This window comes from Myotis myotis, unplaced genomic scaffold (genome assembly GCF_014108235.1).
Source record: "Myotis myotis isolate mMyoMyo1 unplaced genomic scaffold, mMyoMyo1.p scaffold_m19_p_19, whole genome shotgun sequence".
Classification (NCBI taxonomy): Eukaryota; Metazoa; Chordata; class Mammalia; order Chiroptera; family Vespertilionidae; genus Myotis; species Myotis myotis.
The window spans coordinates 29,769,935-29,790,639 of record NW_023416323.1 but is presented as its reverse complement, the minus strand read 5'-3'; the positions used below and the strand labels follow the sequence as shown (position 1 = coordinate 29,790,639).

General features: G+C 41.3%; 1 protein-coding gene across 16 annotated transcripts in view; it reads left to right on the top strand.

The window, feature by feature from the left end:
- Positions 1–17,418, top strand: part of UTP4 (UTP4 small subunit processome component) — a 38,018-nt gene extending 20,600 nt beyond the window's left edge. For 9 of the 16 annotated variants that reach the window (XM_036346169.1, XM_036346163.1, XM_036346168.1 and 6 more), the window contains 12 exons: positions 3,280–3,451; positions 4,893–4,984; positions 5,389–5,485; positions 6,200–6,297; positions 7,894–8,016; positions 8,420–8,576; positions 10,816–10,922; positions 11,946–11,990; positions 13,166–13,261; positions 14,626–14,811; positions 16,247–16,357; positions 17,213–17,418. In XM_036346169.1, the coding sequence (XP_036202062.1) occupies positions 3,280–3,451; positions 4,893–4,984; positions 5,389–5,485; positions 6,200–6,297; positions 7,894–8,016; positions 8,420–8,576; positions 10,816–10,922; positions 11,946–11,990; positions 13,166–13,261; positions 14,626–14,811; positions 16,247–16,357; positions 17,213–17,329 (1,401 nt within the window). In that variant the 3' untranslated portion in view covers positions 17,330–17,418. The remainder of the gene's footprint in view (positions 1–3,279; positions 3,452–4,892; positions 4,985–5,388; positions 5,486–6,199; positions 6,298–7,893; positions 8,017–8,419; positions 8,577–10,815; positions 10,923–11,945; positions 11,991–13,165; positions 13,262–14,625; positions 14,812–16,246; positions 16,358–17,212) is intronic. The other 7 variants (XM_036346162.1, XM_036346165.1, XM_036346176.1 and 4 more) reach the window with 7 other exon arrangements.
- The last annotated feature ends 3,287 nt before the right edge of the window (positions 17,419–20,705 follow it).

The following is a 20,705-nucleotide window of genomic DNA, read 5'->3' as shown; positions in this document are numbered from 1 at the left end:
CTCCTGCCCAGCAGGGCTTGATGGGGGACCTGAGGCTGCGCGCCCCCCCCTCCTGGTGGGGTTTGACAGGGGACCTGAGACTGCGCCCGCCTCCCGATGGGGTTTGATGGGGGACCTCAAGGCACGCCCCCTGCCCTGGCCCGGGCTGGGGGACCTCAGGCTACGCCTCCCACCCCGGTGCCAGGTCAGGGGACCTGAGGCTGTGCCCCCCCTGCCCAGTGGGGCTTGACATGGTGAGACAGACCGGGTCTGGATCTAGCCCAATGGGGGGGAAGGGCGGCGGCCAGGTCTGGGTCTCACATGATTTTGAGTCGCATGTGGATAGGCAGGGACTTGACTCAGGGTCCCGTGGTGTGCCCCAGACTCTGACAGGAGGAAGATTTTCGTATACTTTTTACTAATTTTCTTCCATCTCTGACCCTTCTATTATAGAGAAAGGGCAAATAGCAATATTAAAATATTTCCTCTAATTAATCCCCTTTTAATGTGCATGAATTTCGTGCACCGGGCCACTAGTAGAAGTATAAGTTGAGCCCTAGCTGGTTTGGCTCAGTGAATAGAACATCGGTCTGAGGACTGAACTGTCGGTTCTCGGATAGATTCCCGTCAAGGGCACATGCCTGGGTTGTGGGCTCAATTCCCAGTAGGGGGCGTGCAGGAGGCAGCTGATCAATGATTCTCATCATTGATGTTTTTCTCTCTCTCCCTCTCCCTTTCTCTCTGAAATCAATAAAAATATTTTTAAAATATTTTTAAAAATCTCTAAAAAAAAAAGTACAAGTTGAAATGAGTGGGAGAAATTATCTTTTTAAAATGGAGTCTTAATCTAAAATGGTTGTAATTATTAGACTTAAGACTTAATTATTAATTTTAGTAGCATTTTAACTGTACCTACACAGATATGCACCTGTTTCAAAGATCAAGGAAGGTGTATATTGACTACTGTGGAACAATTTTCAGAATATATTGTTAAGAGGGAAAAACAGAACAGCATAATAGTGTATAATATAGGACATAATAGTGTATTAAGAGAAGAAGGGGCAGATTTATATATTAGATATCGTATATTAGGTATTTATTAAGCATTTTATGTATATGCAGTTATGCTAGTATATGTGTGTTACATACATATATATCTCTAAGAAGATTTTTAAAACTCAAATTATAATTTCTGGAGAGGGAAATTGTGGGGGGTCAGTGGGAGGCAGGCTTAATTTGTATTGTATACCATTTTATACTGTTTGATCTTCTCTCATATGCCTATATTACTACATTGCATTGACTCTTAGATATAAGTTATTGTAAAATATGCCATAATTTTTTTGTTATCACGAGAAAAAAGAAACATTGCCAATTAAACTATGCCATAGGGCTTTTTTTGTAAAGTAAAATGTGTATTTTATAGTATAAGCATATAATATAAACTATTATAATATAAAATGACACGATGCTTTTTTAAACAAAGAAGTTATATTTTCCTTATTGAAGAGCTCCTTGAGACTTAACCATAAGTTTTTGTGATATCAGTTATGCATATATAAAAAGGAAAGTATAACTGACTTAAAGTGATTAAGGTATTCCTAAAACTTCTTCACATTCAAAGTTGGACTCTAATCACTATTTTTTTCTTAATATATTTTTACTGATTTTAGAGAAGGGAGAGAGAGATAGAAACATCAGTGCTAAGAGAGAATCATCAGTCGGCTGCCTCCTGCACACCCCTGTACTGGAGACCAAGACCAAAACTCAGGCTCATGTGCCCTGACCCAAATCGGGCCGTGACCTTCTGGTTCAGGGTCGATGCTCAACCACTAAGCCACACCAGCCAGGCTATGTTCTTAGCACTTTATTTACATTTAAAATCTTTCTTACTGTGATAAAATTTACATAACAAAATTTGCCATTTTAGCCATTTTTTGAAAATGTATTCTTGTATTTTCATATATATAATTGATTTCAGAGAGGCAGGGAGCGAGAGATAGAAACATCAGTGATGAAAGAGAATCATTGATTGGCTGCCTCCCCACATGCCCCCTCCTGGGGATCAAGCCCACAGCCCAGGCATGTGCCCTTGACCAGAATTGAACCTGGGACCCTTCAGTCCGCAGGCTGATGCTCTATCCACTGAGCCAAACCGGCTGGGTCTTTTTTTTAACCATTTCTAAGCGTACAATTCAGTGATCTTAAGAATATTTACAGTGTTGTGCATCCATCACCTCTCCATTTTCAGAACTTTTTCATCACCCATTAAAGAATAATTCCTTATTCCTCTCCTCTCCCAGCCCCTGGTTACTTCCTTTCTACCTTCTGTCCCTATGAATTTGCCTATTCTGGGTACCTCATAAGTGGTATCATATATTTGTTCTTTTGTGTCTTTGTTATTTTACTTAGCATAATGTTTTCAAAATTCATCCATGTTGTAACATCAGAATTTCATTCCTCCTCAAGGCTAAATAATACTCCATTGAGTTTATCTGAATGAAACACCTCATTGAGTTTATCTATTTTTGGACGTTTGGGTTGTTTTCATATTTTGGCTCTTGTGAATAATGCTGCTTTGAACACTGGTGTTCATGTTTCTGTTTGAGTCCCTGCTTCCAAATCTTTGAGAATATATTTTCATTACTATTCTTGCTTGGATTGGTTTGTTTGTGTTTGGTTTTTAAGTTTTTTTGTTTATTCTATATGAATTTAAGAAACAACTTTTTTCATTCCAGGTATAGACTATCAGTATTTTTATTGGATTATATAAAACTTAAAAATTTACTTTTATTGGATTATATAAAACTTAAAAATTTACATATATAAAACTTAAAAATTCACTTTAAGTCAGTTATACTTTCCTTTTTATATATGCATAACTGATATCACAATCATCAATATTTTTATCATGTTAAATATTCTCATTCAAGAATATGGTATGGATTTCTTTGTTTAGGTCATCTTTTATGTCCTTTAAGGAGGACTTAAATTTTTTTCTTTTATAGGCCTAGCACATTTCTTGTTAAATTTATTAGCTGTTTTATCTTTTGTATTGAATTTCTGATGAGGTCTAGTTTGTATATATGAAAGCTCTATAACTGGTTGAGGTACATGTTGTTAATTGTGCCAGTAGGGGTGTGTTATTATATATGAGTGAGCTTGCTCCTATCTTGTGATTGACCTTCCAATTCTGGGCATACATTTTCCCTTAAGCTGCCCAGATAGACAACCTCAGGAAATCTTTTTCAAAGTGGGCCCTGTTTTGCTCAAATGTACCTCGATGATTTAATTTCTCAGCAAGAAGACAGTTTCGTGGTGGGCACAGCCGAGGGGACAGTATTCCATTTTCAGCTGGTCTCTGTGACTTCCAGCAGCAGCGAGAAGCAGTGGGTGCGGACAAAGCCATTCCAGCATCACACTCACGACGTGCGAACCGTGGCCCACAGCCCGACAGCACTGATATCTGGAGGTGGGTTCTGCTCTCGGCCAGCTGCTGCTTTACTCTGCCCAGCTCTGCTTGTTTTCTTTCTTTCTTTTTTTTTTTTAATTAAATCTTTATTGTCAGATTATTACATTTGTTCCTCTTTTTTCCCCCCATAACTCCCCTCCTCCCAGTTCCCACCCCACCCTCCGCCCTCACTCCCCACCCACTGTCTTCATCCATAGGTGCACGATATTTGTCCAGTCTCTTCCCGCATCTCCCACACCCCTATCCCCCCCAAGAATAGTCAGTCCATTCCCTTTCTATGTCCCTGATTCTATTATGATCACCAGATTATTTATTCACTTGATTCTTAGATTCACTTGTTGATAGATGCATGTTTGTTGTTCATAATTTGTATCTTTACTTTTTCTTCTTCTTCCTCTTCTTAAAGGATACCTTTCAGCATTTCATATAATCCTGGTTTGGTGGTGATGAACTCCTTTAGCTTTTCCTTATCTGTGAAGCTCTTTATCTGACCTTCAGTTCTGAATGATAGCTTTGCTGGATAAAGTAATCTTGGTTGTAGGTTCTTGGTATTCATCACTTTGAATATTTCTTGCCATTCCCTTCTGGCCTGCAAAGTTTCTGTTGAGAAATCAGCTGACAGTCGTATGGGTATTCCCTTGTAGGTAACTGAGTTTCTTTCTCTTGCTGCTTTTAAGATTCTCTCTTTGTCTTTTGCTCTTGGCATTTTAATTATGATGTGTCTTGGTGTGGTCCTCTTTGGGTTCCTTTTGTTTGGGGTTCTCTGCGCTTCCTGGACCTGTAAGTCTATTTCTTTCACCAGGTGGGGGAATTTTTCTGTCATTATTTCTTCAAGTAGGTTTTCAATATCTTGCTCTCTCTCATCTTCTGGCACCCCTATAATTCTGGTGTTGGTACGCTTGAAGCTGTCCCAGAGGCTCCTTACACTATCTTCGTATTTTCGGATTCTTTTTTCATTTTGCTTTTCTGGTTGGGTGGTTTTTGCTTCTTCGCATTTCAAATCTTTGCCTTGATTCTTGCGCTCCTCTGGTCTGCTGTTGGGAGTCTGTATAATATTCGTTATTTCAGTCCGTGTATGCTTAATTTCTAGTTGGTTCTTTATCATAACATCAAGGGTCTCATTAGATTTCTTGAGGATCTCACTACATTTATTGACGGCTTCTAGACAGTTCTTAAGAGACCTTAAAAGTGTGGTTCTGAACTCAATATTCTCCATTGACAGTTTTGTCCTGTTTCTTTGTCTCTGCATTTTTTATGCTTTCTTGGTGCACCCCCTAGTGGTCTTTGTGCGCAGTCTTATTGTAGTTAAGCCTTGATTGTTGTCGGCAATACTGGGGATGATTTGACCTCCAGGCTAACTGGCTATCCCAGCTCTGCTTGTTTTCATGCAGGACATTTTCTAATCCTGATGTCTTCTCCCTTCTCCCTCCCTCCCGCCCAGGCACTGACACCCACTTAGTCATTCGTCCTCTCATGGAGAAAGTGGAGGTAAAGAATTATGATGCTGCTCTCCGAAAAATCACTTTTCCCCATGTGAGTATCATCCCCTAACCCCCCACTATCCTCATTTTTCCATTCCCCTGTCCTACAACACTCTGAGCATAGCTCACACTTCTGAGCAAATCTGTAAGACTTCGGTGCTTTTTTTGTTACATACTGTGCTTAGCCATGTTACAGTTCTTAGCACACTTAGTGTAATTGCTTGTTTAATTCTGTGTCAGCCCTTTAGACTGAGCTTGAGAGTGGTAGGTATGCTTTTATTTACTAGTGTGTTCTTAGACCCTAGGACAGTGCCTGGAATATGGTATTATGTAGGGAATATTTATCAGGCAGATGGATTTTAGCAGTAAAAAATGTGCTAAGATGCTGCTGCTATATCTCGTACTGAGACAGTAGATGACCCAACCTACTTGTCACTTTTCGATTCTTGGATACAGCGACGTCTCATTTCCTGTTCAAAAAAGAGACAGCTTCTCCTCTTCCAGTTTTCTCATCACTTGGATCTTTGGCGACTGGGATCTACAGTTGCAACAGGTAAGATGGGAGCAAGACTTTTCTAGGAAAAAAACTGAAGAGAGAAACCAAAAATTAGAATTGCAATTGATACTCTGCTTATGGAAAAATGGAAGTAGATTTTTCTGTGCCCATTGGAACTCATGGTTTCCCATCCACTAGATGGAGCAAAGGAGTTCTTCTGAGTGTTAGATCTGATTAAAGTGTACAGTTCTATATGGTGGAAAGGGTGGTGGTAGCAGGATGTAGTGGGTGTGAAGGTTGTGGAATCGTTTGCTCTGGCTTGATTGGGATCAAAATAGGATGTTGAAAAATGGCAGGATTTAATACTGGTTAGTGACATCCCTGCCAGGAGGTCACATGGATCTTACTAGGGTGACAGCCTAGTGGCCTTTTGTGTGACCTCTAAGGAAATGTTTAGGTTCTGTTGTTTTATATTCCACTATGTTTGTACTAGAATAAGTTTCCAAAACGAGCAAATGAAGTTGAGGCCACATGAACCACAAACTCCACTTTCACCCACCTACATGCCTGGCTGTGGTGTTGAGCTTCAGCAAATTAGTGATGTGCCATAGGCCATGGAGGGCACCCAAAGAGAAGAGAATGTTCACTGCTTTCCCCAGAAAATGGTAGGCTTATGAAGATAGTTTCCTGATTTGTCATTGGCAGAGATTCCATTCTATCCAGGAATGACTTTTTAGAAGAAAAAATATATACAAATAACCTTTCTTTGAGGAGGAAAAACCTCAGGGAAATTTCTTGTTCCAGGAAAACATGGGGATACCCTTCCACTCTCTAAAGATGCAGATCATTTACTGCACCTCAAAACAAAGGTAAGGAAGTTTAACTGTATGTGTACAGTCTCTAAAATCCAGAGCATTTTCTCCTGATGAATTTTGAGGATTACTTAGTTGACATCACTAACTGTATAAATCTAAAATTATTTGAATGAAATACTATGTAAACAGAACTGGATTTCCCGTGATTATATGTTGGACATTTAGAATTTATTGGGTGGATGAATACAGGAAATTGGTTTTATTTTTTTGTATTATTATGAAAATAATATGCTTTTTAAAAAAAATTCAAATGGTACAAAAGAGTATGCAATGAAAGATAAGCTCCCTTTTTTAAAATATTTTTTTATTAAATTCAGAGAGGAAGGTACAAACATCAACGATGAGAGAGATTCATTGATTGGCTGCCTCCTGTACGCCCCCTACTGGGGATTGAGCCCACAACCCGGGCATGTGCCCTCTACTGGAATCGAACCTGGGACCCTTCAATCTGCAGGCCAGCACTCTATCCACTAAACCAAACCAGCTAGGGCTGAACTCCCTTCTTAAACCCAAACCCCTGGGCCTCGTCTCCAGAGATAATCACAGCCAATAGTTTCTTGTATATCCTTCCAGAAAAAAATTTCCACCCATTTGTGCATATGCCCTTTCTTTTTACAATAATGGGAATCTACTATGCAAACTTCTTTGTGCTCTTTAAAAAAGCCTTTAATTACACAAATATTTGTGAATACAGTCTTACTGTAAAAAATTCAAGCAATATTGATAATTTATTTCCTCATCCACTTCTTTAATTCTCTTCCCATTTCCTGAAATAATTGTTAATTGGCTAGCTGTAATATATCCTTCCAGATCTTCTTTGTGTGAGAGAGTATGTGGTACATACATATTTTCATACATTTAGATATATTTCGTGAGTTTTTTGAAGTACATAAATGTTACACATTTTTCCTTTGTTCTGCAAATTTTTTCACTTACTATTTCTTAGAGGCCCCCCGTTTTATTTAACCCTCACCCCAGGATATGTTTTTATTGAAGTTTTTTTTTTTTTTAAGACAGAGAGGAAGAAATAGAGAAACAGAAACATCGATGTGAGAAACATTGATCATTTGCCTCCCATATGCACCCCAACAGGGGATCAAATCAAATCTGTACCCTGGGTATGTGCCCTGACTGGGAATCCAATCTGCAGCCTTTGGTGTTGCAGGACATGCTCCATCTAACTGAGCCAGCAGGACAGGTCTTCTTAGAGATCTTTACAGTAGACTGTCCTAAAACAAACAAAATCAATGTTCCCAGTCACCTTGCCTCCAAAGCTTTCCTGCGTGAAGTGCCTCTCTGCTCGGGTTTCTAATGGTAGGGTTTAGTACGAAGCTACCTGTGAGGTACACAAGGGCTGAGATTACTAGTATTTAGTTCATTCACAGACTTCAGCTCTTGGAAACCAAAGCCACACCATTTAGGTACTCTACTGCTGACATAATCATAGTGACACAGAGCATATAACTGTCAGGATTATGTGTAGGTGTTCGTGGGCACGCCTAGAGTGACGACAGCTTGGGGATTCATGTCACAGTGAACCTCGTTGTCTGAAGTTTTACTTGAACATTCATCTGATTCCTAACATTGCAGGGTCCCGAGAACATTATTTGCAGCTGTGTATCCCCATGTGGAAGTTGGATAGCGTATTCCACGGCTTCTCGGTTTTTTCTCTGTCGGTTGAATTATGAACATGACAACATAAGCCTCCACAGGGTAAGTGATAACCCAGTGTCTGGTTGAACAAGAAGAAAATTCATAAGTGAATTTTTGTGTGAAGTGGGAATGCACTGGATATGAATCCTTACTCAGTGAAAGGTATTTGGAGACAGCTGTTACCAAAAAAAGTGTTTTATTTTTTCCACTTTGATTTGCTTTTGTTTTTGAAAGAGTAGGGAAATGCCAGAAAGTGGCAGTGAAGTTTAGGCTTTTGAAGAGATAAAGGAGGCAGGGGTGTATCGGTTACGTTAGACATGTCAGTGTCCCAGACCCTTCATCAGTTGGCTTCCTTAGACACAGGAAGCATTAATGTAACTTAAGGCTGGCTATGATTATTATTGATGGCCTCTAGGTCTCACTTCTCTCTCTTACTGGTTTTTTACTACTGGTTCACCCCAAGGTTTCCAAAATGCCAGCGTTCCTTCGCTCTGCTGTTCAGATTTTGTTTTCTGAAGATTCAACAAAGCTCTTTGTGGCTTCAAATCAAGGGTCTCTGCATATCATTCGGCTGTTGGAAGGAAGCTTCAAGCACCTGCATACTTTTCAGGCTCAGTCAGGTAGGAATTTGGTAACTGGCCATAGGAGAGAGTTGTCAGCCTCTGATGTATCTATTTTTTCCTTTTAAACCTTATTCATTGTTGGGTATTCACTAATACTCTTCTCCACCATGCAAGTACATTCACTCACATGTTTGCAATTTAAAGTAGGAGGAGATATCTGGCAAATAAAAACGTTGATGAGATGTGAAATATTCCTCACACCTACTCTTTTCTCACTGGGCTTTTGATTCCTTATTTGGGGCCAGAGAAGTTTCATCACCCCTAGAAGAGTTTTTGTTAGCAGGGCAACAAGAACGTTAAAATAATTTATAATCCTGACTACTGTTAATATGTTTGTATATTCCAGTGTGTGTGTAGATAGTATGCATTTTATAGACATGTTAATTTTTTGGTTGTTTTTATAAAGATGAACTTACACATACAGTTTCATTACCTGTCATATAAAGTTCATGACCGTTTTTCCCTGTTCTTTGAGAACATGAATGAGTATGCATGAATAAGTGATTCTGTAGTTAACTTGTTGAGTTAATTATTGAGGACTTAGTCACCCAGTTTAATTTAAGCTGGTAGTTTTCTTGGATACTTCCCATGGGCCTTTTCCCTTCTTCCTCACCCTGGATTATAGCAGCTTCACTGTCATTTAGACTCCATCAGCATGGAAAGTCAACTCTTTTTTTCTCTTTAATATTTTTATTGATTTTTTAGAGAGAGAGGGAGAGAGAAAGAAAAACATTGATGTAAAAGTGAAACATCGATCGGCTACCTCCTGCATGCCCCCTACCAGGGATCAAGTCTGCAATCTGGGCATGTGCCCTAACCGGGAATCAAACCAGCCATCACTTGGTGCACAGGACAACGCTCAACCAACTGAGCCACACTGGCCAGGACAAAAGTCAACTCTTTTAACTTAAACTCTCACTGTTCATAAGCTGCTTCAGAAGCATGCAGGAAAAGAAACCCATAAGATAGTAATCAGATAAAGTAAACTGCCAGTTTTTATTGAGTACCTGTATGTTTTTATTATAAAATTTAGACTCTTTATCTTGTACTTAGCATCCCTTAAAATTAGGCTCTGCATCATACACACACACACTTTTATTTCTTCTCTCTCATCTCACTTCCCCCTTAGAGTCAGGCTGGTTTCTTCACAGCCTTCAAACCTGTGTATTTCAGTTCTTGTTACTTAGCTCACGTTGTTCTTCGTCTTTTTCTACCTACCTCACCCATCCTTTAGCATCTGGCTTATGTCTTGCTTTAGAGCTTTTTCATCGTTTGGGGGTGTTGTAGCAGCATGTATTTTGGCATATAGCATCACTGTCTGATTTTTATCCCACATGAGTCTTTATGTTGCCAGATTGGTTTAAAATCTTTTGATGACAAGGATGGCTCATATGTGCCCATGCTCCCTTAGTGCTAAATCTATAACAAGCAACTCAATAAATTTAAGATATGCTTCAAGCCTATTGAATTGGCTATTTGTCCCTAACTTTGATTAAAAACTATTTGGTAGAGTCCTAGCCAGTTTGGCTTAGTGGATAGAGCGTCGGCCTGTGGACTGAAGGGTGCTGGGTTCATTTCTGGTCAAGGGCACATGCTTAGGTTGCAGGCTCAATCCCTAGTGGGGGGTGTGCAGGAGGCAGCTGATCAATGATTATCTCTCATCACTGATGTGTCTATCTTTCTCCCTCTCCCTTCCTCTCTGAAATCAATAAAAATACATTTTAAAAAAACTACTTGGTAGAGAAGGATTTTAAAACAAAGTTTCCTATGGTAGGCAGTGTCTCATTCAGGCCTGAGCAAGTGATGCCTTCATGTTTATCTCTCAGGCTCCTCTTTATATGAAGAGTGGTTATTAAGTGAATATAGATTAACTTATCTAAAACTTATTTGCAGAATTATCAAGAAATTATCCTAATCCCCAGCCTAATGGCTCAGTGGTTGAGTGTCCACGTATGAACCAGAAGATCATGGTTCGATTCTGGTCAGGGCACATGCCCAGGTTGTGGGCTCAATCCCCAGTGTGGGGTGTGCAGGAGGCAGCTGATCAGTGATTTTTCTCTCATCATTGATGTTTCTATCTCTCTCTTCCTCTCTCTGAAATCAATAAAAATGTATTTTTAAAAAGGAAATCTCATTAGTAATTTCAAACTGAGGGTCTTACTGGCTTTTGCCATCATCAAAGCAGGGCTGGCTGTGGACATTAAATTCAGACTTAACTGTTGTTCTGTCCTCACAGGGACAGTGGAGTCCATGTGTCTTTTGGCGGTCAGTCCAGATGGGAATTGGTTAGCTGCATCGGGCACCAGTGCTGGAGTCCATGTGTACAATGTGAAACATCTAAAGGTGAGCTTTGGGTTTAGTAGCAGCAAACAAAAGAAGTTAGCCCTGCAGTTTTAAGACTCATTGATATGACCTGGAAAATTACTAGGCTTTTTTTTTTAAAAAGAAGTTTTCCTGTTTTACTTGTTTGGAATCTAAAAGCTATAATCTACCATATTAAAATGAGTCAGTGGGAACTGAAGCCACTCGTGCACAGAAATTTGAAATTAAGGATTTATGGGTGATGAGTCAACATCTAGGTTATTTCTGTATTTTGGAGAGGAAATTTTTTATTTACCAAGGTGAATAGTTACAGGTAGTAACAATTTCGTTTTAATAGTTTGCCTTGTAATCTCAAGGTATGTTTTAAATTAAACAGAACCAGAAATTTAACAAAGGAATAGCAGGAAAACATTTTTCATGAATCAGTAGTGATATTGTCGTTTACTCATGAAGCACTAGTGGTCCCTTAAAAATCTTCATCATAAAAGTCAGATAAGAACCACCCAAAACTTGGGATAAACATTAAGTTTATAGAACTAGAGGCCCAGTGCACGAAATTTGTACACGGGTGTGGTCCCTGGGCCTGGCCAATGATTGAAGCTGACCTCTGGGCCCTGGGCAACACCTGGCCCCTGTGCACCCCCCTCTGCCTGAGTCACAGTGCTGAGTCCCCATGTGGAAATGTGGTGAGCGTAGCTGGATACCACGGGCTGGGGCACAGTGTGGGTCTCTGGGCTGCCCAGCAGCACCACATGGAAGCCAGGCGAGCAGCATGCTCTCTCCGGGCCAGCCTCACAGAGCAGGTCCTGCGCTAACCCACGGGGAGCCCGACCGGCCTCTGTGGTGCCAGAGGCTGCTGCCTGGCTCACCCGGAAGAGGCCACGCGGGTGTGGGGCGGGCTCCTCGTGGGCACCTGGCACCTGAGTGCATGGGTTTCCCCAGCATGCGAGCCCTGGTGTCCTGGTGGAGGGTAGCAGGGGGAGTGAGAGCGAGCTTGGCGGACACTTGCATTCTCACCTTTGTCCCTGTCACCTCTGCCCCCAGGTAGCCGGCAAGAGATCGCAGCCCCTGACCTGGGCGCTACGGGAGGTTGGTTGCCACCACCCACCCCCCAGTTCCCCAGCCCAGCCCAGCCCCAATCAGGCGATCGGGGCCTGCCGGCCACTAATCACCATCTGTAGGGCAATTGGTCAGGGTCGGGGCCTTCCCCCACGGCCCGCCCCCCCCCAACACACATACACTCCTTCAGTATCTGGGAACTGGGCGGCAGCCTCTCCCCCCCTCCCCCCCAGCAATCAGCGGGGCTGTTAGGCCCCCGCTCGCACCCGCCTTGGTCTGGTGCCGCCTTTTCACCTGCTCTACCATCCTGCCATGGTACCACTCTCGTCAGGGCCAGCAGCGCCTCTACTTCCGTCCGCTGCCAACGCCACGTCGCCAATGCCCGCAATGTTCTGTGCCACCCCCTGGTGGTCAGCGCTCGTCATAGCGAGCGGTCAAACTCCCAGTAGAACAATTTGAATATTAGGCTTTTATTATATAGGATGCCAGGTTGTTGCATTTAATGGGTTTGCCTATTAACTACACAACTTTATTACATTGCGGGAATAGTATGTACTGCTTGCTCTTCGAGGCTTGCCTCACATTTAAGACTGTCCTGTAGTGGTGCACATGCCTTGCAATTGTACGTAAATGTCCGTGCCTAGGCATTGATTTACTTCTTTTTTGTTGTTGTTAATTCTTACAGAGGATATTTTTCCATTGCTTTCCCAAGAGAGTAGAAGGAGAGAGAAACATCAATGTGAGAGAGACACATCAACTGGTTGCCTCCCACACTCGCCCAACTTGGGCTGAGGATCAAACCTGCAACCCAGATTCTCTTGATCGGGACTCGAACCCGCGACCCTTCTGTGCATCGGCCGACGCTCTAACCACTGCACCACCGACCAGGGCAGCATTGATTTTTTAAATCCAGTGTGGATATGTAGATTCCCTGTTTAATGACATGTTTATGATCAGTTTACGTTGATATCAAGACAACAGGGAAAGCTTTACTTTGCAAATGCTGTCAGTTTTGTAAGTAGTTAAACATGGTTTTTTTTAATGAGATTAAATTTTACTGTTTGGAGAAATGCCTGTCATGGGAACTTCCATAGGACCCTTTGAGTTCCAAGGAATGCTGTTTAAAAACAGCTGAGTTAGACCATCCCGTCTTTCCTGGGTGCCGGTATCATATAGAGTTGTCTTTTGTGTCTGCTTCTTCCCAGCTTCACTGCACGGTTCCTGCTTACAATTTCCCTGTGACTGCTCTGGCCATAGCCCCCAAAACCAACAACCTGGTCATCGCTCATTCTGACCAGCAGGTGAGAGATTCCGGTGCTTTCCAATTCTTTTTTGCTGGGTGGTAACTTAGAAGCTGAGATGATAATTGTGGAAGACTTTTTCTTTGAAAGTGCTGGATGATATAAAGGTCCTTTTAGACTGGAGAGAACATGGACTCTGGTGTTAGACTGGGTATGGGATGGAATAAGATTTTGAGAGTTGAAAGTGACTAAAAAATAATATAATTAACCTTCACTTTTGCAGGTGAGGAAATCGGGTACCTAATATCAGCCAAAATTAGTGCTTAGCTTACTGCTTTTTCCCATACTAAGTTGTGAGAAGATTGTCGTTTTAAAAAGATCTATAAAATACCTGAGCTATAGAACATGCTCTGAAATTATCCTGACTTGATCTGAAAAATGGGCATGATAATACCTTCCTCACCGGAAAGATTTAAATGTGATCCGTGAAGCACATTTAAGTAGACTTCCAGGCAAATGGTGTGTACTACTTTGATTAGTAGTTTCTACACTCACACATGCACACACATATACATTCTAGCCAAAAAAAATGAAATCTCTCTTTTCAGTTTCATAGATCTGTGTCCTTAACCAAAGACTGAAAGATTAGTGAAGCCACCTCCTTTGTCACATATAAGGACCATGTCCACCTGATTCCTTTTACTGGCAGTTGGTCCCATAAGTTCTTCAGTCATTAAAACTGGTGGGAGAGGTTTATGTACCTGGTAGATTAGCAAAGATCAATAAACGTAATAATACACATGGTGTGAGTATAGGGAAACAGCGCTTCATACATTGCTGAAATTAGTATGACTTCTTTAGAGAACATTTTGGCAATATCTATAAAAAATTTTAATGCACATAATCTTTGATTTGAAGTTCCCATTCTAAAAGTTCTTCCTACAGATAATATGCTTTCAGTTGTACAGAAGGACATTGATACAGAGATAATCATTGCAGCCTTGTTTGTTGTAGCCAAAGATTAGAAATAATCTAAATGTCTATTAAACAGACTAGATAAGTAAATCATGTACATCCAAAAAGTGAGTGTTCTTCAAAGGGCTCTTCAAAGGGCCATGAGTGACTTATATTGATGTGAGTCATTGTGTGTCTTGTATGCATAAAATATCTGAAAAGATATTAACAAGAAAAATAGGCTACTTTTGTCTTGGGAAGAAGAGATGTAAAGATTACAGGGTGACTTTTCATTATAAACCTTTCTATGCTGTTTAATTATTTAGTCTGTAATTTACCTTAAATTTTTTTTATTAAAAAAAGAGTGAGAAAGCATAAGGCTGAACATGGCATATTCAAGATTTATATAGATATTTTCTGGTCTTTCTGGATATGAGCCAGCATTCCTTCCAAATAATACTCTTCCTCAGATATTTGAATATAGCATCCCAGACAAACAGTATACAGAGTGGAGCCGGACCATCCAGAAGCAGGGGTTTCATTACCTTTGGCTCCAAAGGGATACTCCCATCACACACATCAGTTTTCATCCCAAGAGACCAATGCACATTCTTCTCCACGATGCCTACATGTTCTGCATCATCGACAAGTCGTTGGTGAGTTCTTTGCCTCTTCACCCTTGCGCTCACTGAATCTTCTTTACTTAAGAAACAGCAAGTTCTAAAAGCAAAAGGTACAATAAATTAGAGGAAGGAGAATCAGAATAAAGTTTTCCTGTTATATTCTTTGGAGGAGAGAAACCTTTAGTTTTGCAGATTCCTTGTTTTTGTTCCCACATTCTTTAGGCTCCCAGGGAAGGAGTGGGCCTTTGTGTACTGGTTTTTGCTAATTTAACCACTTCTTTGTTTTGCCTATGAGTACATAAACTTAAGTGGGAAAGTGATTAGGTCAGTATTCAGAAAGTGACCCTCATTGGGAGGGAAAACCATTGATTTGGCTAAATCACTTCCACCTTTGTACCCTGAGTGTCTGAATAATGTGGTTTCATCAAAGGAGATACAGACTGTGGTTTAGACCACATATGTCCCTAGGCTGTATGTACTCAGACATTATCTGCAGGCTTGAGGAGTTGGTCTTAAGATCTTAAAAAAAAAGTCCAGCTATGATTTAGGTGGGCATTTTTTTCGGTTCTAGATTCCATCCTCTGCGAGCTGTTGTTTTGATTCACTGCAAATTTATGTATTTTCTGAGCAGGCACTTTCTTTCCTGGGAGCACAGAACTGTGGCCGTGCCTGCAATGCACTTTGGGCTTAGATTACAAGCAACACACACAGTGTTGTATATCTGAGGGTGGGGGTGGAAGGAACATGGAGAAAGCAGCAGATGGCTCTCAAGGAGGGTGCGTGGTGGTGTGTCACTGGAACTCTTCTCATGGGCCCTGCGTCCTCTGGGTGTGGGAAGTAGAGCTGGCTGACAAGTGCCTTCTGCAGTTTGAGTGATACAGGAAGGGCCTCTCCCACTCGCTTGCCTCTTTGTAACTCAGTCCAGATCGGCCCATATTTTTTCCCAGGCATTGGTGATAAGTCCATCACTTCCTGTTGCGGGCAGAGCTATTTCCCAAGGAAGTCAGAGATGAAATATCACTTGCTTGGCCAGAGGCCATCTCTTGAGGTGTCAGTGACATCAGTGGAGGTGGTTGTGTTGCCATTTCTCCTGGGGAGAACTTTAGTCACTGGGCCAGCCCATGACCTGGTTGGGGGTAGTGTAGAAAGCAGAACCTTCATGGGCTAAGCTCCTGCTGCACATGCCAGTTTATTCCTGTCGCTCAGTGTTACTGACAAGACTGGCGGAAGCCCCAGCTGGGCTCTTTGATCTTGCCGGCAGAGTACCAAGCTCCTTTTGCCTCATACGCCCCCCTCTACAGTACAGCAGGAAGAGTGACTACAGCTGTCTTCCTGAAGTGAGGAGAGTCAGGGAGGAAGAAAATGTATATGGTGGTTGGGAGATAGTGTTTGCCTGAAATCACTATGGTCCATTGTTCTGTATAAGCCCAATAAAAACGACTTAAACAGTGTATCTTTGTCTTTTTAGCCTCTTCCAAATGACAAAACCTTACTGTACAATCCACTTCCTCCCACAAATGAATCAGATGTCATCAGGAGGCGCACAGCCCATGCCTTTAAAATTTCTAAGAGATATAAGGTAAAGCATCTTGCATAATATTCTGGACTGTTGATTCCTTGTGATATTATCCAAATGTAACAAGCTGTCAAAATGTCACCCTCATTTTTCATGCAGAGGACCTCATTTGGGGAGACAAGTAACTTTCTGAGGATGTGTGTCCCTTATGTCTGTTTCATTGTTCTTGCTTTAATAGATTAGAGGCACATCATACTTAACCAAAATGAAATATGTAGGTAGTGCGGAATAATGTTGGAGCTCAGGTGGGGTCTTTGTGGTAAAGCTGGCCTTTAAATTTTACCTCTGGTTGGAGAATGTTCCATAAGATAATTTACAGCAAATGGAAGTCATTGACTATTACGACTTTCTTTTCTGGGCTAGGCTTTTCACTGTATAGAAAACATATCATTGAACCTATGATATTACAGCTGTTTGTGCCACTTTAGAAGTTCCATATTTATGCCTCTCCGATGGGGTTCCATGGCTGCCCTGGAGCATTTTCTCAGGGGTCTGCATGCATTCTTTTTTAAGGGGAGGAAGGTCTGTGAATTATTCAAGCACGATTAGCTTCTTATGCATTTGTTACTTGTCGTTTGTCAAGAATTTGGGCTCCAAGCCCTCAGTTAACACTGATTCTAACAAATTAGATTTTCTGTACAGAGAAACATGAAAAACCTTGCTGAAATCTTTTGAGTGAACTCAGTTAAGAGTTTCCAGCCTTTTCATCCATTTTGAGTCCTAGGGCAGGAAGGGCTGTCAGAGATTTACATCCCTCTAGTCTTGAACTAGATTAACCGTTTAGCTCTAGGTCCTCTGTTTAGGACTAGGCGTGAGTGGAGCCTAACTCCTGCTAGAGTCATTCTCATCTCTCCACAGCCTCTACTCTTCATGGATCTTTTGGATGAAAGAACACTGGTGGCAGTAGAAAGGCCCCTGGATGACATCATCGCTCAACTCCCACCACCCATCAAAAAGAAGAAATTTGGGACCTAAAACAGGGCACTGTCTGTGTCCTTCCTTGAACTGTTCTACCCTATGTGTTTTCACAAATCATGTTAATAAAAAAATGTTATTCTTTAGAATTAGAGTCATTATAAATGTTATCATTCATATATTTTTATTGATATCGGAGAGGAAGGAAAGGGAGAGAGAGATAGAAACATCAATGGTGAGAGAGAATCATTGATCGGCTGCCTCCTGCACACCCCCTACTGTGAATCAAGCCCACAACCCAGGCATGTGCCCTGACCAGGAATCGAACCCGGACCTCCTGGTTCATAAGTGACGCTCAACCACTGAGCCACACTGGTCAGGCATAAATGTTACCATTCAAAGTAATGGGCAGTAATTTCCCTTCATTGAATGAGAGTAAAAGAAAACACCAAGGTATTTGTACTTGGGATAATGTTCTGTGTAGCTACAAATTCATGCAACTTTTTCAGGGTCTTGTTTGTGCTTTCAGACCATAATCTCAGGGAGAAAAAATATTACCCTGTCTTCCCTAACACATGCCTGAGGCTTTCGAGTGCTGATGACCTTCACTGTCTGCCAGCCTCCAGCCGGCAGCCCCTGCTGAAGCGTGGGGGCCTGCCCAGCATTGCCCTGGGGGCCAGGGAGCTCTGCTTGCTTATCCAATATAGCCTGTCTACCACTGGCCAAGGGAGAATTTTAAGGGCAGTGCTCCATCTGAAAAGCAGAAGCCTTTGGTTGCCGGGTATTAATTTTATTTAAAAGGAAAAAACTGGGCTTTGGCGTATCAGTCCCATTAACTCTCTTTTCACTTGTTAGTTAATATGCCAGTTTCAGAGGTTCAGGAAACATTGGGCATTTTGTTAAGCAGTAGGAGTGGAAGTGGGAATCAGAAAGCCTGTCATATATTTCACCTTTTCTGTCCTTGTCTACTGTCTTTGACATTGTTATTCCTGTGGGTGTTGACTGACTAGTTTTAATGTGATCTTTTAAATGAGAAAGTGAAGAACTATACTTAACCTGAACTGAGCAGATAGATTTCTTTCCCATCTCAGTGGGTGTATTCTGTTGCATGCCTGCGGAAACCCAGTATGTGTGGTTTTGTTTGTGTGTGTGTTTGGGGCATGAAGGGTTGCGGTATAGGCAGAGAAGTATGTGCGTTCTGATGACATCATGAGTAAAAAAGCTGGTGAAAAAACATTTTGCTGAGATGGAGTCTGGAAAAGAAAAAATGTGAGAATTTAAAGTACAGGTGTGGGAAGAGAATGAATAGGTAATGAGAGAGAGAAAGAAAGTCCCAATACATTATAACATAAAGGACAGCCTATTTCAGGTTCGTTTGCTGAGAGGGAACAACAAGGTTTATAATGGACACAACTTCTCGGCCCTACCTGTTCAGATGGTTTACAGTGATAATCAGGGCTGACTTACATAAGCAAATGCAAAATTCTAGGCCCTCTGTGTAAAGAAACTTTCCTCTTGAATAAATGTCTTTAGTGTGGCATGTTCTCCTCGTCTGCATTTGACTGGAGTGGTACAAACTTTCAGTGGGCTAGAAGATCCTGCCTTGTCTAAGAAATGTCTTATGTGTTTTGTGTAGTTGAAACCAAAGTTCAAGTCACTGGTCTACATTGAATGTGACCAGAGGGAGGTGAGGATGCCTTAAATATTAACTCACTTGCTTTTAACTGACTGTAGAGCTATAAATTCAGAGACTCTTTATTAACTGGAGGCTAGTTTATGACTTGATTTACTTAACCTTAAACATTCTGAAACCTTGTGGATCTTGGAGGGTGTCATTCTGACAGAGAGGGCCCACAGACCATCTGAGTGAAGAAGTAAAACCTCTGAAAGTAGAAAGCATTCCTTTGCAACATTTCCAGCCAGAGACTTGGATTTCCATAAATGGTATGGGAAGTAGGAGCTTTGAGCCTTGAAATTCTTCCTGAGTAGAGAACTTTGAATACAAATGAAGCAGAAACTGATTGGGGCAAGTGAGGGAATTTGGGGAAGGAAAGGCAAAGCAGCATTAAAAGGACACGTCAGTGCCCATGTTTTGGGGTGATTTTTACTTTGGGGATTGTGTAACTGAAACACATTATGTTTCTGTTTCGGGCATTTTGCAGACTAGCTCATATTTGGGTTCCACAGAAAATTTTTGATCTGATACATAGAAAAAGCCTCTTTTTTTTTTTTTTTTCCTGACCTGACTCAAATGCTTTAAAAACAGTTTTCTCTGCCCTATCTAGTTTGGCTCAGTGGATAGAGCATCGGCCTGCGGACTAAAGGGTCCTGGGTTCGATTTCAGTCAAGGGCACATGCCCGGGTTGCGGGCTCGATCCCCAGTAGGGGGTGTGCAGGAAGCAGCTGATCAATGATTCTTTGTCATCATTGATGTTTCTATCTCTCTCTCCCTCTCCCTTCAAAAGCCAACAAGACAGTTTTTTCAGGTAGTTAGTAATCTGATTTCTGAATGGCTAATGTACCCTTCACCTTGTAGATTACAGAAAATTATACTGGAATATTGGAAAAAAGTTAGAGACCATCTAGTGTGGGTGTTTTTTTAAGCATCAAAACTTTCTTGAAATGGAACTTCATTTTGAACTGCAATATATGATATAGATAAAAGTAGAATTGTTCTGGTTGGAGGAAGGGATGGGAAGGAAGCAGAGGTTTGTGAAAGAAACCTTGTGTTTCTTGGCCTCATTTTTATATTCATGGCAGTGGAGACTAAGAGGAGAAAAGGCTGCTTTTTTGCAATGGTCACACAATGGTTTGTTAGAGGCCAGGATGGTGTTCTTATGGTTATTCTCCCGCTGTCTCTTGGCTGTAGGGACCCAATCATATGATTAGCAGGCACGGTATGCAAAGGATTTTTCGTTTCATTGATAACAGGGAAGGTGTTTTAGCATTTCTTGCTCTGGATGAGCACTTGCTTTAGCTCTAGATGGGCAGTCTTGTGTGTAAATCATATAGAGTGTTGCAGTGAACAGCCTAGTACATTGTCTGCTAATGCCCACCTCAGTGAGGTTTCTCTAGGGTTAATTCCTGGGAGTGAAATTGCTAACTCACACTGTGTTTTCTTTCACTTTTAGTTGCCTGGGGAGTGGATGTGTTTGAACTTACTCATTTTCTTACATCTTGCCAATGTAGTGCTAAATTTTCGTTTTAGCCCATCTGATGGGTGAAAACTAATATTTTATTTTGCATTTGCCTACTTACTATTGAGGTTGCTCATTTTTTATGTGCTTTGGATGTTTGTGCATATCCATAACGTTTGTTCCTAAGGTGTTGTCTTTTTTGTTCGTATTTCAAGGTATTTTATGATATAGATCGGCACAACTGTCTGTAGTGGTGGAAATGTTCTGAATCCGTAGTGTACAATAAAATAGTTACTAGC